This window comes from Anoplolepis gracilipes, chromosome 8 (assembly GCF_047496725.1).
Source record: "Anoplolepis gracilipes chromosome 8, ASM4749672v1, whole genome shotgun sequence".
NCBI classification, from domain to species: domain Eukaryota; kingdom Metazoa; phylum Arthropoda; class Insecta; order Hymenoptera; family Formicidae; genus Anoplolepis; species Anoplolepis gracilipes.
The window spans coordinates 1321220-1344272 of NC_132977.1; the positions used below are offsets into that span (position 1 = coordinate 1321220).

Sequence of the window (23053 nt, forward strand, 5' to 3'; positions counted from 1 at the left end):
ACATCTGCGTATGGCTCTTATTCGCCAGGTTGCTTGTTTGTAAATATTAAGAGCCTTATATTCGAAATATTATGTAAGTTTTTTTCTCGAAAAGTGGAAAATATATATACATATATATATATTTTTTTTTATAAAGCTTGTATTTTACGTTTAAAGACTTTGGTATATTTACCGAGAGGACTGTAGCCGTTAACTCTCGAAAAGTTTCTGAATTCTGTATCGAGGAAAGGTTTAGCTCTTGAATAAGAATGCTAGACTTTGTAACAACGACGTAAGTCAGGCAACCGTGGAACGTTGATTCATGGCGTATAACGTAACTCTACCCAGCGATCGGATTAAACTTGACGCCTGGCGCACCGGCCCTGCCAATACCCTGTCGTTATACAATATCGACGTGCCACCGATAATAGGTCCAAATTTACACCCTGCTACGATGAGATATGACCCTTCAAACTGACATATTCAAGACTTATATAGGCTCCGCTAATCTGACAGCTTACTGATTTTAACCGAATAACAATTTATACGTTATTTAGAAAAAAAATGCGTTACATAATGAACAATGCATCGTACGGTAAATATTTTAAAAAAACTTTACTTGAATACAAATTTAATCTAAAGCTAAATTGACTCAGTCTGATTTCCAATGCATGTCAAATAAAAAAGTAGCGGCAATTGAATAAAATTCTAATTAAACTAGAAATAAATCCGTTTAAAATAGATATATATTATATTTTATTTACCTATTAGTTGTCATAATGTTATTATTTCTTGCATGTAATATAGTTTTATCGAGCAAAATGTCATTTAGAGATCTTTCAAATAATCTTTTGTCTTGAATCGCAAGATTATCCATGTCCTTTTCGATTCCGTAATTGCGCGCACGACGCATATACCTTCCTCGAACCGGTGTTTCGTAATTGGCACCGCTTATATCACGATTAACATGGATGAGCAGTAAATACCCGTTATGCTTGGCTAAATTCCATTGATTTCTCGCGCGTGGCAGAATTGCACGATTAATTTCTAATGCCAGTATCCGTTATAATGAACTGCCCAAAAGCCCGGACATCTATTTTATAAAAGCATTCAACTTTTATAATGGACCCGCGAAAATCGATCGCTCAAGTGTACCTATACATGTGCAGATTCTCTCTCTCTCTCTCTCTCTCTCTCTATATATATATATATATATATATATAAACGTATACACGTATATTGCATTCGTTGCACACCATTAATGACACTGTGAGCCAAAGTGGCGGTAAGTGGTGAATGTGTGGCAGTCGTGTTAACGAATCTCCGATAGTGAGCGGCTCGACAGCTGTTAACGTGTAATTAAAATGACGGGATAGAGAGAACCGCGACGACCAACGTAAAATCGGCGTCCACCTCCAATCGCGGACTTGCTCGGCGCGTAATACCTGCATCATTAACGGCGAACGCGTAGCACACCGGACATGCCTGCCTAATTACAGCTGACTAAAGCGTTTGATTATCGGCACGTGCACTGAGATAATAGCGGCACCCGGTGTTCCGGCTATACGTGATCGAAATCGCTATATATCGGTAAACGCACTTTCCGATTAAAACGTATCTCGCTCGTAACATATAGATATAATTCGATCCAATTGGTTTGTCTCATTTTTTGTCTCTTTTTTTTTTCTATCTACAACGTCAATCCGTAATCTTTAACCGTGATCTTACAACGTCTACGTTATCCCGATAAAAAGAGCGAAGCAGCATTAAGTACAAATCTTCGCTCTTACGTCAAACTCATTCGAGATACTTTTCTCGTAAGTGGACGAATATTCTCGCTTCTCTCTCTCTCTCTCTTTCTCTCTCTGCTCTTCGGATATTTTTTATCGAGCATCCTTGGTGCTACGCTTTGAGTTCTTTGATATCACAAACCTTTGACCGGACAGCAGCTGTGATCGTTAAAGACGCTGATATCTTCTTAGGATTAAATCGTTTTATTGAAATATTGAATTAAGCGATATTTTTTTATTTACTCTATAATTTATGAATGGACTCATAGAAAGAAACTTTGTTACGAGATATTCTACATTTTGCGAAACATCATCTGATCAATATTTCCTTCTTCTCACATATCACGACGATTTGTCGATAACGTATCGCTACTCTGCTTCTTCATCAGTCCCAAGCGAGAATACTTATCACGATTGCCATAACACCTTGATAGTCCGCGAAGTCGTTCATCGATCTTTCGGTATTTTAAACTTATCGATACTCTCCAGAGATTGCGATACACCTTCCTTCTCGTAATATCCTCACTTTCTTCGGCTTTTTTTGCCCCTTTTCGCATATGTTTAACGGATATACTTTGTGCTCTTCAGCGGCGCCATCCTTTCGCTTTCCTCCTCTTTTTTTTTTCTCATCTTCCTCTTATCCCATGTGCGACCCATCCCCAGCATCTTTTCGTGCCTCCCCTTCGTTGCCATCGATCAGCCGGTATACTTTATCACGGCGCAACGTGTGTGCACATACTTTATCGCCGGTACCGCATTATGGCAATACGTCAACGCGATTTTGCCAGCATCAATTGCTATTCAAATCAGCGCTGATCGTGCCTTGGACAGGATGGCTGCTTATGATAACGGGAAGAAAGCGATGACATGCAGTGTCACGATTAACAAAAAATGATTGTCTTCTGTTTTTTTTCCGAGTTAACGATCGCGAAAATATCAGCGGATTAAAAAATAACGGTCTGTCGTTCGATGTTTACATCATTTTCATTTTAGGAAATTTTACTTGAAATGTTAGCGTAATCTATAACTGATGATTAATATTTTACACGCTTTTAGAACAAGGAGTTATACATGTATTGTTCATGTATCAATAATTGAGCTTGACTAGATCTATAAATTTATTTATATATACAATACCATAAATAAATGGCTCATAATGAGAGAATGTGATAGGTGAATATAACAGGCATAAAAGTAAATTTGATTATACTAACGAATAAAAGCACAAGATTTTATATATGTAACTATATCAAGATTTATTTTTTTAAAAACAATGATTGAAATGGAAACTAACAGCTGTATAGGTATGAAAATACGTATATATTCCTACTAGAGTAGATTTTCTCTACACAAACACAAAAATATGCACTCTCCATGCATATTTCTGATTGGTAAAATAGGGAATATTACAGTTCAGAGCAATTTTTTTTCAATAAAGAAGTTGATGAAATCGTGCATAACCGATAAATATCGGTAGAATGTTGGTTTTGAAAGTGTAAAAATATAATAAGCGAATTTTGATTTAATACTCTATATTGAGTGGTTTTATTTAATATTATATTGAGATTCAGGGATAAACATGAATTGAAATAAAATTATTAGAATTCTCAGCGAATCTCACTAATCGCATTATTTCCTCTTCTTCTTTCATCCTATTTTATAAAAATTACTGTCAGAATACAAACTGAAAATAATAGTTGCTTATAATCACGTTACTAAATTTTTTAAAAATTTATTTTCTATATTAGATGAACGGTTTTTCTTTTATTTTCAGTTAATAACTATTTTTAAAATTGTATACGTTTATTCAAATGAAGTGCACTTATTACAACATTTTGTTTAAATTTGAGTTTATCAAATAAGTGAACAAATTGAAAAGTTGATTAACAATCAACGTTATTCACGTGCCAAGGCCTCATCATGTCGCAGAACAGTGAAAGTTTTGAGAATGGAGAGCGTCCGAACAACTGGTACAACGCATTTCTACAAAACAGGAAATAATAGGAGATGCAGCTTTTGTTACAGTTTCATGATTCAAAACTCTGGCGCATATACACATTTGTGTTTTTAATAAAACGACAAAAGTTTTATTTACAACAAAAATATCTTTGCACGTCACACAACAAAAGAAAAGTATTGCGATCGATCTAGAAATGATAAACCTTTATTGAAAGTGAATCAATATTGCGAGAGAGAGAGAGAGAGAGAGAGAGAGAGAGAGAGAGAGAATGTTTGTAACAACAGTATGAGAGATGCTCATACACATATGATCTTTTTGTCAGTGGTTCATGGGAAGCGTGAATATCGGATTGAAAAGATGAAAAAATTTGTTCGTATAAATCCCTTGATATAAACCGATAATATCTCATATTCGCGCGATATTTCTTATCGATTATTCCGTTCGCGTATGAAATCTCGTAAAAAAGTCTCGTTCATTAAAGATAATAGTCGGATAGTTATTGGATATTTCTGGTTGAAAATCTGACTCAAGGATAACAACGTTTTAAATGGAATTCACGGGATGAGCGTCTTTAATGCGATTTATACGCGGAACTTAACGAGGTTAATGAATTTAGAGCTTTATTTCACGTAAATACTTGCAGAGATATTCACAATGCTATGTCTCACGTTGCATCGATTGTAATTACGACCTAGTAAATGAATTTTCGTGTGATCCATCGTCTAATTGGATTTTATTTGAATCGCTACTTCCATTCTCGTTTATATTTTTCGAAGCTCAGTGCGGAAAACACTGAAAACAATATTTACCCGTTGAGTAGAAATTAAATGAATCTCGAATCGGGATGCCAGTTATTTAATAACGCTACTCAAAATGACCTGCACATTGGCTAGTGATAATACTAACGAGATACGCACACGATGCCATAATTATCGCTTTCGTTTTAAATCAGATCAAAAAGTAATGTGCTTGTTATCCAAGCGAGCTTTTATTTTGAATTACGACCGTATTGTCCTATATGTCAATTTCAATGTCATTTTATCATTTCATAATCATTCCAGCAGTGTAAAAAAAGAGGAAATTTCTCCATTATTATTCATATAACATTAAACCAGTTTTATCTTTGATCCTTGTTATTATTATCATTTATTTTTCAAGATATCAAATTAATAATATAATTGTCTATTAACGCATACTTTTCTCGTATAATTACCCTAAGGAATATAAAATTATGTCGTGCAACGAATGTTGGGAAGTTAAAATAAAATTATATCATAAATTAGTATTAAATATGCATCGTTGATAGCATGGCTCGGAATAATCCTGACATACAGTCAAATAACGGGTTATTGCGGAAAATAAGTGCGACATATGTTGAAATAATATTAACTCTTCACAATGCTGGTTATATTAGAGCAATTTCATGTTGCATTTGTAGTTTGATAACGTAGAAAATTATAATTTTACAAATATTTTCTTCAGCTCTCTCTTTTGAAAATTTACCACTTATTATACAGTCTCGCGATGATTTTCTTTCTTTACTATGGACTATTTATATAATATTATATTTCTAGATTTAGAACGTTGATGTTATATAAAGCTACCACACATGATATCTAGCAAGATGTTTATATAAAAATAATGCAATGTAATTGTTTATATAATTTTCATAATAATATTTTGATTGATAAATTGAAATATCTGATCATAAAGTGTAATGTGGCGAAACGAACATTACATTATCTTCCGAGTGATGTAAGCACAGATCATTTTAAAAATCCCCGAAGGTGCAGCCGTTTCCATGCATATTATTACCTATACAATACAATACCGATTGTAGACTGCTCTACATTTACAAACTTTCTCTCTACACTTACAATTAATCATGCATGATGACAGCGATGTTATTGCAATAAAAAGAGCGATTAATTGTCTGTCGAAACACACCTCTTTAATATTCTGTGTAACATCAGTATAACTAAAAAAATGTGATATACATTTATGAAAACTACGATATATTGCGATGAGAATGTAGAAAATTTCCGCGAAACATTACAGCCATACAGTTTGCGAAATATGATACTGGGCTTTATTAAAATGTTTTTATCTTTTTTTCGGACGGTAGGATTAATTTCAAGAGATTATTATTTTTTACCATTATTAAGGAAGTTAAAATTTTTCTTAATTCTTAAATGTAATTTGTGATTAATATATTTTTTCTATGTGATATGTGTATGTGTGTGTGTGTGTGTGTGTGTGTGTGTATTTTATTTCAACGGAAACTTCTCGAATAACGCTAAAACTTTTCAATAAAATTTGCATTTCAAGCATACATGTATTATATTTGCTACGATCATGAACGTCATGTTGTAAAATCAATGGTTCGAACTATTTAACCGAAGAAACGCGATTATTTTCGGAGATAACATGCATAAATCGTCATATGCCTCGTCGCGTTATCAACCGATAATGCGAATAAACGATCCAATAAAAGACAGTCCACTTAGTGGGGAATAATATCGGAACTCATGATATCGGAATAACTTTGGAAAATTAACAAAATTAACAAAATCTTTTCACGGGTCGCATTGATCTGTCGCTTTCAATACATGATGAATGATAAAAAGTTTCTTAAGTCGTTGACCTATGAAGCGACCTATGGTGTCTTCAACGAAGATCGATCATGTCTCTGTATGATTACACATGAACGTATGCATGTATGAAAAAGCACTTAGATTACAACGATATCTTATGTAGAATCAGTATAACAACGTGACAAAAACCACAATAAAAGTATGACTAAACAACGTGTGTCATCAGAGGTTTTTGAGCACTGGGGTTTTTTGCCCTACTCGTTCTGTCGAGAATTGTGACAAAAGCTGAAGACCAAAGTATGACGGTAAAAAATTTGAGTATATTTTTTATCTCTTTTCTTGAAGCTTTAACTTAAGTGATTTTTTGTGATAATGTCATGATGAAATTATTTCAAAATTATACCATTAATTAAATTATTTCTGATACAAGTTGCAACATCGTGTTATTATTACATATTCAGTATATAGTACGATTACAAGCAGGCTAAAAAATATCAATATTATACACGTACCTTTAAACGGAAAGTACATACAAAGTCATGATGCTTATTATTATACAACTCGAGATATATTAGGAAAGTAAAAGAACTTTATAATTTTTATACAAGCTATTAAGTATTAAGTTGACCTTAAAAGAATTAGAATTTGGAACAACATTTAGATATTAAAGCAACAACAGCACATGGTGCATCAGTATATATAATAATATCATAGTTACTCTGCTTAAGTAAAATTTGATAAAATCTTTGAATTTTTAAATGTGTCTATCAAAATTAGTTACATTGTTAATACATTTGTGTTACAACATGATAATGATGGTGATACATTGCAACGGTATATACGACCTAATTATGATATGGCACGATTATTATGTGTTATTGTAGCTATTACGTATGATAATAATGTACACATTATTCCATCGTAATCGCGTTGTGTTACTTCACTCTAATATAATGCAAATACAGACATTATCAGTATGCAACGTGTTTGCCAATGATAGTCGTGTTGATAACAATAGTATCGTCAGGGATTGAAATAAATCTGGGAAGTGTGTGCAAAAATTGTGACACATTATTGATTTCTCAAAGGAGATATTTTCTGATAAAAAATACGCTCATCTCTACACTTTGATTTCCTTTGAAGCTTTAAATTTAAATTATGGAGAGACTGTAATCACGTGTTATTTATGTTAAGCTATTAATACCTTATGCATATACTTCCACTCATATGCATATACCCGAGAGATTTAAACTACTTCTCTAGTTATAAATTTAAATATAGTTCTTTGTAGTTGGGTTATTACACTCGAGTTGAATCTTTAAAGAACTCATCAAATATGCTTACCACACATGGTTATATTATTCTCGTAGAACGAACAACAATATAATTTTTAAATTTACAAAATTGTAAAATTTGAGCGATTGCGCAAGAACATTTATAAAGCCACAAGACTAAATTAAATTTATTATATAGCTTGCTTGCGCAAATTTCATATTATTTTTTTCTCTTTCTGCGCATACACTGCGGTTTAATGCGTAAAAGTAAAATATCCTGCGGCTAAAGGCGACGACGACAACGACGACAACGACAGCCACGATGCTTTAAGCGACAACGTCGCGGACGAGGGACCGTAAATCCGCGTCGCGGAAGTTCGAGAACGAAGCGACGAAGGTGTACAAGGTGAACTCCGGAATGCCTTGGGGCAAAAGGAAAAAGAGAACGTCGTGTTGTAGCGGGAACGGGAGTCGAAGATGCGCTGGTGATGCTTGTAGACGGCGAAGGCGGCAGCGACGGCGGTAATCTTGGAGGCGCGGAGGTAGCTGCAGGAGTGCGCACCACAGTGCAGACGATGCGCAGGACAAGTGGGGCGAACTTGGGATGGTAAACAGGAGAACCGTGCGTCATCTGAGAATTGAAGTTCGCTCTACAATCTCCAGGGAGAGGATCTCTAAGATCTCTGCGCGAAGCGAAACTCAATAGGCCATTCCCTTTTAAAAAATGCATTTCGATGCTGACGCACGGCTTTGACGTTGGAAAGGTGTGGATTTCGCAGTCTCTTTTTACGTCACACACATAACGAAATCGTCGGTGGGACGAAATTTACCGCTGTCAGCCGAAATTGAATTCTCTTTTCTCGAGTCCCACTATATTTTCAAAAAAAGAAAACCTATTAAATCTATCATATCAATTCCTCTAGAAATTTAACAATAATATTCAACGCAATCGAAACTGAGTGCTGCTATATATTGTGTATATATATATATATATATATATGCAATAGGGTATATTGTTATTCAGCTAAAACTTCATTTTCTGCTCACGAGTATTACAGGTATTTTACAAAGAGAAAATCTATTTTCCCCAATTTCTCTTCGAATTTAACAATAATATTCATTTACAGTAAAAACATACACATTTACATTGAATGCCATGTATATTAGTGTCAATACACTCTTTGGTTTCGAATAAACATTATTTCCGAAACCACAAGTGATTACGTAGCGTATATTAATGTGCAAATTCATCGCTTTATACCAATCAGCGCGACTGTCTATTAAATTGCTATATGTATTAAATAAGCTTGAAATGCATTTACCCCTGACAGCAGGCGTTTATACATAGCTTCGAACATTTCAATGGACTCGGCCGAATTGAGTTGATTAAAGTCGAATCGCTCGTTATTGTTGGTAATCTGGTAAGCAATTTTGTCACGTGCGCATAAATTACTACCGCTCATGAATATACATGTTCTTTTATTTTTCTGTCGCGCGATAAGAGCTAATGTCTTGATATATGATGTAACGCGCAATATCAAGATATAAAATGTTATTTATAGAACATCTGTGTGACACAACTTCATCTTGTTTCTGAGCACGCGTGCAAACACACGTAAATTTAATTATCATAAATCGTTAGTTACCCGATGCAGTGCGCAATACCGTTTTACGGTGCCATCATTAGTGTAAATATCCTAGTAGCTAGCGTTCTAGCCCCTACAAGTCAGTACATACGACAGATGTTAACACCGAATTAACACGTACAACGTACGACTACACAGCACTATGGGAAGTTAACAGCGTTACCAGCACGTCGATATGATCGCAATTTCAGCTTACAACCATAATTAACGCGTACTGTACGAGCCGTATGCTTGAGTGGACTCTATTAAAATGTACTTTACCGACCATTAATTGCAAGAGATGCGAGCAAGAAGTCGTCCCGGAACTCACCTCATGACAATATGCCATCGCAAATGTTAAAATTCTTGCAATATATCTATTATATAAATTTTTGTGTGTATTAAAAAGCAAAATATTCTCGTTAGTTGTCATTAAACTTTTGTATAATACTTATAGTATAATATTATTAGTGCTTGTTATTGGATTTTATTACTCTTGCTGTTTATTTTATATTCGCATATATAAAATTAAATATAAAATTAAAATATTAAATAAAAAAATACGCGCAACTATCATGCATTTACCACATTTGTGATATTTACGCTGTTAGGTAAGCATACATAATGAATGAAATTAAATTTAGAGATTCTTGAAACATAAATTCTAGAGAATATAGATTGATTAGGATTGATATGGAAATTGCAAATTAACATCCAGCAAATAGCAAATATTACAATGTTCTCTAATCGCAGTCGGAACATAATTACATGAGCTAATAGGATCATTCATCATCCAAAACATATAGCAAAGAGTTGCTTTATTACTATTATCATTAATCCGCATATAATATTAATCAGTAATATTAATCGTTATGTAAATATTGTAGTTCTGCTAAATTTAATAACGACGTCGATAACGCGTTCCTGTGTGTACACGAACGTCTCTTCCGTGTTTGCACAAGTACTTTCATAAGCGGATACAGAGTCGTAATTAGACGCACGATACTAGCCGAGAAAAGCACTCGAAAAGTAAACGAGGGACGAGTGAGCAATAATCCAACAAAGACATGCGCGCACAATCCTACACGCGTGACATAAAGATACGACGGAATGAGAGACAACACGTGCTTGTTTTTACATGTGAAACACTTTTTATTTATTTCGTTATAACTTTTGGATCTTAGCGTGCGCGTTGTAATCTCAATTTTAATAACAATCCAATATATGTACATATAAGATTATAATGATTGAAATATTTAAATCCTTTATACTACTGTTTATTTTAGCTCCTCTTGACTATGTAAAATTTATTTTATCGAGTAACATTTAAACTGGATAATATTACACCTTGCTATTATTTTCTAAGAAATTTTAATTATAATTTTAAACGACTCGTAAATGAAGATGCATTCATTATTCGCGCTTTATGTCGCGCGCTCGTTGGTGAATGTCTTGCTACAACATACGACGCCGAAGAGCAGCATCGCTAATTAATGATCAACGTTGCAGTTCAAAACATCATACATCATACTTACTCTCTTCTAAAATTTTAACGCAAAAATAAATCATTCATATTTTAGCAGTAATTGGAGAATCATAAAACTGATATTATAGAATAAATAAATCACACGGTATAATGTTAAATTTTATATTGATAATATATTTTATATTTTTTCTATATTTTTATACTTTTCAATATCCATATTTAAAATAATTGAATGTGTGCGATAATAAAAAATTAATCTTCTCAGAGATAAAAATTTTATTTTTGTATGAGAAATCTTTTTTAGGTTTTACATTTCTACCGTGCATATGTGAATCAACAGAGAGAAAAGGCGAGAGTATTTGTTTTTATATATAATACAATATTATTGTATTTAATGAAATTTATTATATTATTGTTATATTAAATTTATTTATTTATTCTTAATCTATGTCTTTCGGCTTTTATAAATACTTCACAAATACAGTTTCTCTTTTTACATTTGTTATTTTTTTATTATTCGTACTCTCTTAAAACACTAACAATGAAGCGAGTTTGATGTCGAAGCTAGCACGTGCAAGATGAAAACGGTGAAGGGCACACATAGGTGCTACATTCTTTCACACGCAATTTGCGCAAATTTCGATGTAGTGCTCGCGAAATTCCGAGAACGGTGAGAAAAAACGAGCGACAGGACGAATTATGACGATACGTTAAATATCGGACGACACGGACGGCAGTCGTAAAGAGGCGTTACCGCGCCGCCGATATGCATGTGCATCTATCTATCTCCGGTCGTACGCATCTGTCTGTCTGTCTATCGCCGTGTGTGCAACGGCGTCGAAATGACAGCAACGCCGCCGACAGATCGGCTCTCCGGTTGTGGTCACGACAGATAAAAATACGCCGACGAAATTTTGCTGTGACCGAAAATGTGCTACAGTAAAACCCGCAAACTATCTTCGCGGTGCGTTGCAGAACAATAATAATGGGATAATCGCTCGTTTATTTCGAAGAATTGCGTAACTTGTTGCGTAGGGTTATAAAAGGTATCTATTTGAAATATCAGGTTGGCAGTTAGATTTCAGTTTCTTTTTGTTAAAATTTGTGACGTTTATTCTTTTTATCGAATGTGCTACATGTTTCTTTGTTAGATAAATATATTTTTAATGTATGATTTGAATCTCAGTTTTATAAGCAATCGTGTACCCATCAACGCTTGCTTCGTATAATATAATGTAGATTTAGAAAATTGATAAGAATAAAAAACAGAGAACGCAAATGAGATATTTGCACATACCTTTTTAACTATAATGAATAATAAATATTTAAGCGAGTAATTAGCGTGTAATCGCGCATGTTACTAGGATTCTGCATGGAAGATAGAAAAAATATTTCATTATCATAGCACCGACGCCGTCCGTTATCGCTTTCCCTCTCCGGAAGACTATTTTTTATCACTATTTTATACCGCATATCTACAATTGCATATATATAACGAACATTTTTCTAAATTCATAAAAACACACCAAGAGCAGCGGGTATTCAATTTCTTATTTCTCACCATTTTTTTTTAAGAAGCAAAGATATTATTTTAGACGCATCATATAGGCATGTATTTTTTTTATCTCAGAATTCCAGAAACGTGAAAGAAAAAAGAGAAAAGGAGGAGAGAGAGAGAGAGAGAAATAGATATGAATAATAGAGAACATTGATTTGTACAAAACAATTCCAAAAAGCGCTTTGTAATGTGCGTGCGAAAAATTTGCGCTCCTCTTCAGTTAGTTAATTGCTTTTTAAGTCGAGTAATATGCTGAGGCCATACTTCATCCGCGGTTTTTAAACCACTGCCAAGCCGCGGTGGTATCCCCCCGTTGCAGTATACCCTGGAATTTTATCTTAACCGTTAATGTGCCACTTCGATGCTTTTCGACATCGTTAAATGATCTTACAACTTTAGTCGTTAAGTTAGCATACATTATTTCTGAAAAAGATCCTTAATTACGGTAGAATTTTTTACTTTCTGATTTACATTCTGATTTGTGGCTCCATTTTCAATGTTTTGAAATGATTTAGCGAACATTAAAGACAGCAATGTTTAGGTATTAAATTATATTTAATAATAAATTATATAACTATTGTTCCAATTTATGACACTTATTTTTTAAATAAATTTTTCTCGCTCTTTTAAATTGTAATTATACAGAAAACGTTTTCTCTCGGTTCATTATGTACGATTCTCTTTTTTTGCGCAACGATGAGGATTGCAGATATTTTCTTGACACTAGCAACCTTTCCGTATAATCACGTTTCTCTCGCGAACGAGCAGTATGCAAATTCTCAGCTAATTTCCTCGCTCGTCTACGCGACGAGCTTATTTCTTACAGCACGTGGCTTGTAATTATCGGGCAGGATATTTGATTTCCTTTACGCGACAAAGACACGCTCTCGTGCCATTTCCACTGTCTTCTCTGCCTCTACGTGTTTGCGCACATCAATGCACCTTAGATCTAAAACACAATTTTAAAAAAATTGTCGCGTCAATTTAATCGACCATGAATGTATCTCGCGCATGTATCTAATTTCGTTGCACGTAATATACGTGCGTAACATGCATATGTTTAATGTTATAATATGTGTTTCCACACGCAAGCGTATGTATGTTTCGCTTGTATCAGGCTTTATTGATGCGTTGCTGATATTATCTCGGTGTAAAATGTGCGATTTTATAATGGCATATTGAATATGATTGCCGATCGAATATACATAAATAATAGATCCGCGCGCGATTTATACGTATTATATTTTTCGAAAGTTTTGTTCCCGCTCACACACGAATGCGAACCGTCTGCTTTTGGCGAAAACCACAGAGAGGGTTGGCTGCATTTTTATTGTATCGCGATATTATAGTACATACACAGCCGGAGCAACAGCGGAAGTGTGTGAATGCGTATACGGAAGGAGGATGACTGTGTATGCTGCGTTCCTCAGATTTAATTTCACGCTTCTATTCTAGCCAAAAACGTACAAGTATTTGCGTGTGTACGCAGAAGAGTATGGTGCATATATGTATGTACGTGCAACGAATTGCGCCGGAAAACGAGAGACCACCGACCGGTTAGCCGGGAGGGAATAGGGAGGCGCAATAGGCGTCATTTCCGACCGTTGTTTTTCATGTTCACCATCGTCAGAATATGGCCAAAAAAAGAAAAGAAAAAAAAATCATAGTCCTTTTACGTATGTGTGATAGATTATAATTCAAAAGGACCAAATCAACAGTAAATTAAAAGAAAATGTTCAATTGTCAGTTCGTTTAAAAACGAAGCTGAAACTCGTGAGTATTCAACGTGTATTGCTGAAACCTTTATTAACACTTGAAGCGTTCGATGAAGTAACAAGATATTTGAGTTTAATGTGCATACGTATGTGTAATTATCGAGTACTGCTCTTTCGTTTGAAATTCCTGCGGAGAATGGAAGTTGGTTTACTCACATTAATACCTAATGTTACGTAGAGTTTCTCATCGATTAGGAAACACCTCATAAACTCACAATCTAAATAGCTTTGGCATTGATAATACTGTGTGTGCGACATAAAAAGTAGGTATTCAATTTTTCTCCTGACAAAAAATTTATTCTTTATTATTATTATTATAAATTTATGCTTTTAATTTTTGATAGCACACATCGATAACATTGAAAAAATTTAAACGAGTCTATTATATTTTTGCCATTGTACAATATGATATTTTTAATATAAAAATACGTGTGTATTTGAAAAAATGTTATAGTAAAAAGAATCTTCTTGTTTAATTTTTTGCGAAGAAGGTAATAAATTCTAAGGTTTCACATGTGCCCTATCTTCCAAAAAAATATATCTCGCTTGGGAGATTCCTGTATGTACGAAATACTCTCTTGGGAGAAACTCCGATTTCGTAGCCCTTTGTTTCACGAAATAAAAAGAAACGCACCACTCATTTTACGAGAAACAGATGTGACATTTCGAGATCAATGCTTCTGATGTCCTTTATTCGACATGTGACAAAACATCCATAAACAGGATTGGTCATATTATTTATTGTTCACCTGTTTTAGTTTATTACGTTTTTTATTCTACATTTATTACACTTTTATTCTAACTTTAAACTTGTGCATATCAAGTATATATCACAGATCGATATTTCATTCGTTATTCACATTGACGCTCAGAAACTTTTCTCTGTTTTGAAAGATGTATCGTCAACTATTGAATAGCAATCTCAAAACTTTTTGCTGTAAAAAACAAAAATAATATAATATAGCCGAAACAAGAAAGAAGTTAAAATTGATTACATGGAATGGATTTTTTAGATTAAAAACATTAAATTGCATACTTGTAAATACGTTTAGTTTAAATCAGATGCATATGTATGTACGTATATATCTTAGATAGTTGAGACAAAATTGGATTCGCCTGGATGAATTCGGAAAACGAGGAAACTAAGATTCTTTAGCGAGGCAGAAGAAGAAAGATGGTTTCGTTCGAACAAATAATCAGAAGGAAGTTCCCGTAATCATTTTGCGCCAATCGAGTAGTTTCCTTGTGCAATCTCGGCCCTCGTGCATTTACGTGGCTTCTCCCTTTAAATCCGCGCACGTGATGCATTCGACTAACGACTCTCTCGGGGAGTTAAAACGTGTCTCTTGAATTAAGCACCCGGCACCGGGTAGATCTGCAAGGAATCTCGAAGGAATTATTTCTGTGCAATAAACGAATCGACTCCACGTCGAGCGAAATTTGCGAGAAAAGTTGCTTTCGTGCGTAAGGCCGGAAAATATTATAGAGTTGAATGTATGCTGGAGGGAATTAGGGAGACCTTAGTAGAGATGTTTTCACATATATCTGAATAAGAGCGGGGTTGCCACGGCGATAAATTTTATTTACTGCTTTTGTTTAGCGAGATAAATAACTTTGGGGTTGCTTAAAGAACATAGAAGAAAGCGCTATATGTATTTTGTAATATGACTCATGTGAAAGATTTAGAAAGATATCATCTTATGATTTTTTAAACATTTATATTCATAAGCGATAAACAATAAAAAAACAAGAAAAGTATATGTGCTTCTCACTTTGCAAATTCTTATATCACTGTATTTATATTAGCTACTTACAATATACAATATATTTTTTATTACACGTTAAAAACACTGTCAGTCCGTTAAATAACGTGCGACATTAAAGAAACAATATCTATTCTGTTCTATTTTCGTCTCTAACTTGATGAATGCATAATAGTCGTTGTTCAATTTTCGTGTATTGTATTCACACCGAGAGTTTCATTCCAAGCGAACTATCTCATCACTACACATTACACGTCAGCGAGTCAAAGAACGGAGCATTTCGATCGGGATGACGAGATGGAATAGAAAAGCGGGAAAGGTATTACCAAAGTTCGACGAGTTTCCCCGTCCATCCATTAGCGTGTCAGTCATTCCGGCCGTGTAATTAAATTCTGTGTGCCAATGTCACCGCGCGGATCTCTGTCTTTCGCGAGCAAGTTTTTTTTCCAAAGTTACCATATCCGCTCTTCCCCTCCTCCCCCCCCCCTCCGCTACGTCCTCGAAATCAACCCGGCTCTGTGCGCTCTGTGTTTGAACGATATCAATATTTTCCCTGAGAAAAATGTCGGGTCAGCTCCTGGCAAAGACGGAAAAGAAAAAGAGACGTGGGACCGAGTTGCGCGGAGCGTGATATTCTTCCGGAAGGTCTCCTTGACATCGATTCTATACATTTCCAACGTTTCCTCGCGTTTCTTGTCGCTCCGCAGTCTCATTTTCAATTTATTCTCGCCGCCTTTTATCACATTTTTCGTCTCTCCCACTTATTTCAGTCCGACGACGAATAGATTCGCGCGAATACAACAGATAAAAGTTTGTATTGCCGCAGGGTCGCTCGCTTAGAGAAGGCTCGAAGGACTGATTAATGGACTTTTTGCAGAGGGCGGATGTATAGCCGGTGAGAAAAAAATTAGTCGAGAGGAGGTTAGTGGCAGCGAAGAAAGCTGTAGCTATATAGCTATTGCCGTAATACGGTCGATTAATTGGAGTTGTTGGGCGCTGTAATCGTCTGACCGCTGTTGTTTAATCGTTTCGAGATGACTTGCGCACGCGTATCACCCGTTTTTACATTGTTTTCCCGAGCGATTGATTGTTGTCAATATTGATTTGTAACTTTGGAGACTAATTGCAGGTGAAAAAGCAATCTTTAAAAGAGATATTTTCCAATCCTTAATCGAATTTCTTGAAAATATTATTTTAAACTTAAATTAAGAGAGATGATTAAAAAAATCTATATATATATATATATATATATATATGTATGTATTTGTGTGTGTATATACACATGTGCATTACTAGTAATGATATCTCATTGCGTTGTAATCATTTTCTTTTATATTTTTTAATTTTTTTTTCATTCTGATTGTTGCAGAACGATACCATGGGATTCGTGGTATTTGCTGACGCTGCGCGAGAAGGGTCGCCGACGCAAAGAGATAAACTCTGAAAATTGTTTCGCGTAGGAAGAGAGAGCATTGCGCCTGTACATCGTTTCTAATTGACAGATGGAGAAAGGCGCCAACGGCGGGTAACTAGAAGCGGGAATGAGAAGAGGGTAGAAGACACGAAACGTTTGAAATTTACGAGTGAGTCTGTTTGCTTGCACGTCGTGGGGTATCCAAAGTGGTGTCTAAGGGAGGTCGTGCACCATAACAAATGGTTAAGCCGTGAACCCGCTCGCCGTGCAACGACACCGGAAACAGGCGACATCTATTCAACGAGTGAACAGGAAGGTCCGCGAAAACTCATAAGAACACGCGAATGTAAAGTTTCAAACACGGCCCGTCTGCTTTGTCTTCCGCCTCGTGAATTGTGTACAGAGAGATTGTCAACGATGAGACGGCGCGCGTTTTGCGACAATCTACCTGTGGGAGAAGAACGTTTCGCGATTTTTTAATACGTGCGATTTGGATTTCAAAGATGATGAGGAGTCACGCGGATCGACATTGAAATTCGGACAAGGATAAGATCCAGCCAGGTAATCCAGCCAGATGGGTTAAAGACGGTCCCGATCGACGGCGCGATCTCGTGCTGCTTGCGAAATGGCGATCGTAGCGTGTTCTCGAAAGTGCAACAAGTGGCGTACAGATCCTCGATGCTGAGACGTCATCCATGTTACTCGATAGACAGACGAGGGGGTTTGATCCGGGACCGATCCGGGATTTGATCACGACCGGTTGGATCGAGGCTCTCGGGCCGAAGGATCGTTGTTGTTTCCTAGGGACGTGCGCGATGGACCGGCGAGATTAAGCGCGTCTAATGAACTCTGAATCCGTTTCTCTCTCGTCTCGAGTACGATCGTCTAGAAATTTCTTCATCAAGGTTCTCTTTAGCTAGACTAAGTAGATTTACCTTGACCAACGAATCGAGAGTCGAGAGGCTTCGATCCGATGCTGTTGCTTAACCTCGTCAAAGTGTACTTCATTGACCGAGAGATTGAAAGATAGACGAAGAACAGTTCCAAACTGGGATTTTAACTTGATTCCATTGGTTTTTCTCGAACTCAAATACGTATATCTACCAACACAATGTCAATGTGTGTGCTGTGAGACAGTCATACTCATAAATGAAAGAAAACTTTAATTTATACGACCGTCTTCAAACGGAAAAAGATTAGTATTAATACAAATTAACATACGTATCGTTGGAACATCGCGGAGTCCAATACTACGCGTTGATGTTCGAAAAAAAATTGCAAACGCGAGTCCATGGCAACGAAGGAGCTCGATGTTGACGAAAAAGACCACTCGTTGGGAATTATCAACGACTCTTGAGAGAGAAACTACTACGGAGTCTCCTGTCGGCGGATCTACTGAATAATGCCGCAACGACGTTCATGCGCCACGGGCAAATACGTCCACTGACTCGCTCAAGGACGGACACTTTGCGATAATCCACGTCAAGGCTGTCGTATTCGCAGAGACGTCGTCGAGTGAGACGATGGTGATGAGGATAACCGCGAACGAAGCTGGCGTTCCTCTACTAGGCGCCGTTGGTCCACGCTGCATCGTCAAGCAGGCGACGGTGAAGCGTTGCGTCGGGGTGCTACTTCTGATATCCGTCGCTAGCATATTCTACTACACTCACTACATCATCAGCAGTGGACCACTGTCCAGGTAGGTGCAAACAACGATTGCAATTTTGATATTTTATACAAAAATCAGTCAATTATTGCATTTGCACACTATTATCGCAAGTACTATTATTAAATTATGCGATTAAACAATTTATGATAAATTTAGTAAAATAATGATAATTCTACTATTATTTACACAACAAGGCACTATTACGTATTTTTTTTTTTTTTTTTTTTAAATTTTATTTTCAACCAAAATGTCAAATTTGTTAAATCCATTACCCGAAAAAGCTGTATAAGTGATTTTCTATGAACATGTCGAATTTCAGTTTGATATTAACATTTCGCGTATCTTACAATAGGAAATCTTTTTTCCACATTCATATTTTAGAAAAACAAAATTACGTATTATATATTAATAAATATACTTTCTCTATATTTTTGACAATTTTTAATCTTTTTTAATGTATTTAAAATGATTTTGATGAAAGTACTATTTTTAATATTAAGTTTGAAAAGTTTTACTGAAAAACGCTTCCATACGAACAACAGTGTTCGCGAGTATCAGGACAATATTTGATACAAGGTTTTTACGCGCGGCATCTGCTGCAGACGAAAGTTTTACAAGCTTTTTTTCCTCAAATTTGACATGTTCGTAGAAAAACACTTGTACAACTTTTTCGGATTATGAATTTTAAAAATTTGACATTTTGTCAAAAATAAAAAAGTAATGACGTGAAATAAAAAGGAAAAGAAACGCAATATCGCATTATTGTATAATATAATATTAGTAGAATTACTGTTATTTTACTGATTTATCATAAATCGTTTGAATTACATGTAGTTTAATAATAGTGTGCAAATGCAACGATTATTCAATGAAAAATACATCATGTAAGCGCAAGTTTAATACAGAGCGGTAGTATTGAGCGGCGCTAAATGAGACGAGTTGTTTTGCGCGAAATAAAGTAGAATGGTGACACTTTTAATTACTTTGCATGTAATCAAGCAAAGCAAAGCAAGCCAATTAGAGTCGGCGAGTTGGCTGACCGTTGCATCCGCCAGTTCGTAACTCTGAAATTGCGTGGTCGCGTGCAACGTCGTTGCTAATGGTAGGGCATCTTCTACAAGAAATCTCGTGCACTCGCGCGTCGTAGACAATTTCCCTTGACGTCTTTTTTTCACGTGGCAACGATGCAGAAAAGTAAAAACGAAAAGTGAAATCAATATAAACGAATGCAGTTAACAATTATCCTACGGTAATTGCTTTATAATAGAGTCATGTTATGGAAGAAATGTCGCAAATTAAGTAAAATTTTATTGATCTTGAGCGATAGAAGAGGCTAATGTTTGAAGCGAGAAAATGGATTGTTGATAAGCATCTCGTTAAAAAGCGAAGTAAGAATCTAGTATGAGATAATATCAAAATAATTAAGGAAATATATGGATAGCGAAAATGGATACATTTTATGCTCTAGCTCCAGATAGTCAGCCGAGATAATTGCAAGTCAATTTAATCGAATCTATATAGTCATAACTAGTTCTAGCAAATAAACAAAAAGTAAAAGATACATGTAGAATTTATCATTGTTTTACGTAAAGATAATAAATGGAGAATATAATATCGGCAAGAATTCTGTGAAAAATAATTTTTATATTGATATAGAAATATTGGTAATATCAAAAAGCATTAATCTAACTTAGTTCAGCAACGTTTTTTCATGTCGCGGAGTAATAAAATATTTTTGTCACGCACCTAACACACCGCACCTATTATACACATATGTATACATATGGCCTTGTATTGAGAACATCATATACAGGAAATTTATACTAATTTCTTTTCACGATCGAAAAATAAAAGATACAAGATATTTTTTTACCTTTTTAATTTGATCAGACGGTGACATAGAATGTTCCATTTTTTTTTATTTTTAGCTTTTATAAACCAGATATCGAAACTTCATGTATAGAAAACTCAAGTCCCTCGCGTAAGAAATAGTTTATGGACTCAGCAAATTGGCAGATGCCTTTGGTCTTAGAGACGATCCAATTTAAATCAAATACGAACGCAAATATACGTAGTATATGTGCATACGAGTATACATATGCATGAGGAGAGTATGTTCCTGCAATATAACTGGCCCAATTCCAGTTTTCTTCGATATCCTGCAATTCTGTAGCACGATGTCCGTCGGGCAGGGAAGTAAATTTGCAGTTAATTAGAGAAGACGAATAATCTCACGAACGAACCAAGACCTCTGTTTCATTTCTACGGCGCGTTAAATCTGTCTCTACGATAGTGAGACGACATACAATGTATCGCATCTGTAATGTTGTCAATATATATATTGTAATGATGATTATAACGTGTGTGTGTGTGTGTGTGTGTGTGTATGTGTGTGAACGTGCGCGCTTCCGAAATATAGCAACTGAAATTAAGCGTATTGCGTGAGCGACAGGCGCTGATATATTTCCAAAGGTGCGGAAATTATATCGTGTGACCAATGTTTTAGTCATTACGTACACGCCAAGTTTTTTTCCCGCCGCGCGGGAATCGAAGTAATTAAAGTATAATTTCCCGCGTGCTACACGACCGATCTCCTTGTCGAGTGAGAGCTTAACAAGTTTTCTTCGGCAAGTAGCTGACAAGGTTCTGTTTTTTTGAAAACCGAACATCGCTTACGCCAGCGGAAAAAGTTGGGGATATATTTTTCACGGCATGACAGTATGTTGCCAAGTTGCAAACAACTTCAAGAATGTAAACCGCACGTTTACACGAAAGCGAAGCACTCCCCCGACGCCAGATCATAATTTACTTTGTTGCAATACTAACATACATGTTTGTTGCTATAAAATATTCGTTATAATCCCGCAACGTGCTTCATTTTGGAGACAGAGAACGAGAAAGGGTGAGAGATATGATTTGTTATCACGATACGCTACTATATTTCAGAGACCAAGACATCATCGCATAAATCCTCGCATACATGCGCTATCGAGTTAAATGATAATGCCGTGTGTGATCTTATGCGAATCAATCTTAGCAGATAACCCGTGATATGGTAGAATTCTGTAACTGATCGTAGGACGCGAGTATACGCCTCTGTCGTCAATCATAAAGGCTAATACAAACCGACACGGACATTGACATATAATTTCACATCTATGTTGGCAGCTTGGTAACTATCTGTATAATCCAGGACTGGTCACTCTTATTGACGACGATATCCCGGAAACTATTCCGAGACATTGCATTTCGATATTTATAATTGCACTGCCAATCTAGACAAGACAAGACAGACTGCATGCGATTTGATTGAAACCCGGCACAACCGACAGGAAACTATCCGGATTGATCGTTTGGTTAAATTCACCTATACTCTCCATCCGTCTACGTTAAATCATATCAATTGTTTTGTCACTTCAATCTTTTTATCAACGCGCTGTAGAATTTTGATTAAATCTTTTTGATGAATAAAATTTGAAAGAAATTACAATTATAAATATTATAATGTCTTTATGTCAAATGAAAATTATTATATATACAATATATTAAATATTATATCTGTATTATATTTATATTTAAATAGTATTACAAAAAGATATAAGAGACTATTATTTTTTTATATAAAATATGGATATTATTATAATGATAAGTGATATCTCTCGATCGATATTTTGCATAAGAATATATTACAACGAATATTTTAGCGACGTTCTCTCAAAGAGTGTCTCTCTTGTTTCTCTCGCAGTAAAACACATTATCACGACAGTAACAAATTAACGAAATCCACGACGACGCACAACGTGGCAATTTTAGATCGCTCGTAGGATTCTGCCTCGTCGCACCGCGATAGTGTCAGCTGTCGCATCGTCTACAGCTATGCATCGCTGTTTTTGTGCGCGGGCGCGTTATCGCGCGATAAATCGTTGTTTTACATTTTGGACAGTGACGCGTAAACGCTATTTAAAGTAGGATGCTGAGACACAAAAAGGCAGCAGCAGGAAATTTATCGTTAACAGTGTCATGACTCTTTCCTTTTTTTTTTTTCACCATTGCAATGCGCAAGTCTTTCTCTCGTGAACCATAAAATAATATCTCACGGACTTCCGTCGACTGCACCGACTGACAAAAAAAAAAGTACGCTCATCTCCGTTGAATAATTCTTTCGC

At 35.5% G+C, this 23053-nt stretch overlaps 1 protein-coding gene across 3 annotated transcripts in view; it reads left to right on the forward strand.

Annotated features, from left to right (window-relative positions):
- The window catches only part of Sfl (N-deacetylase and N-sulfotransferase sfl), a 248769-nt gene that overhangs the window by 162219 nt on the left and 63497 nt on the right, over window positions 1-23053 (forward strand). For all 3 annotated transcript variants that reach the window (XM_072897794.1, XM_072897795.1, XM_072897793.1), the window contains one exon: window positions 17174-18917. In XM_072897794.1, coding sequence (XP_072753895.1) covers window positions 18742-18917 — 176 coding nt within the window. In that variant the 5' untranslated portion in view covers window positions 17174-18741. The remainder of the gene's footprint in view (window positions 1-17173; window positions 18918-23053) is intronic.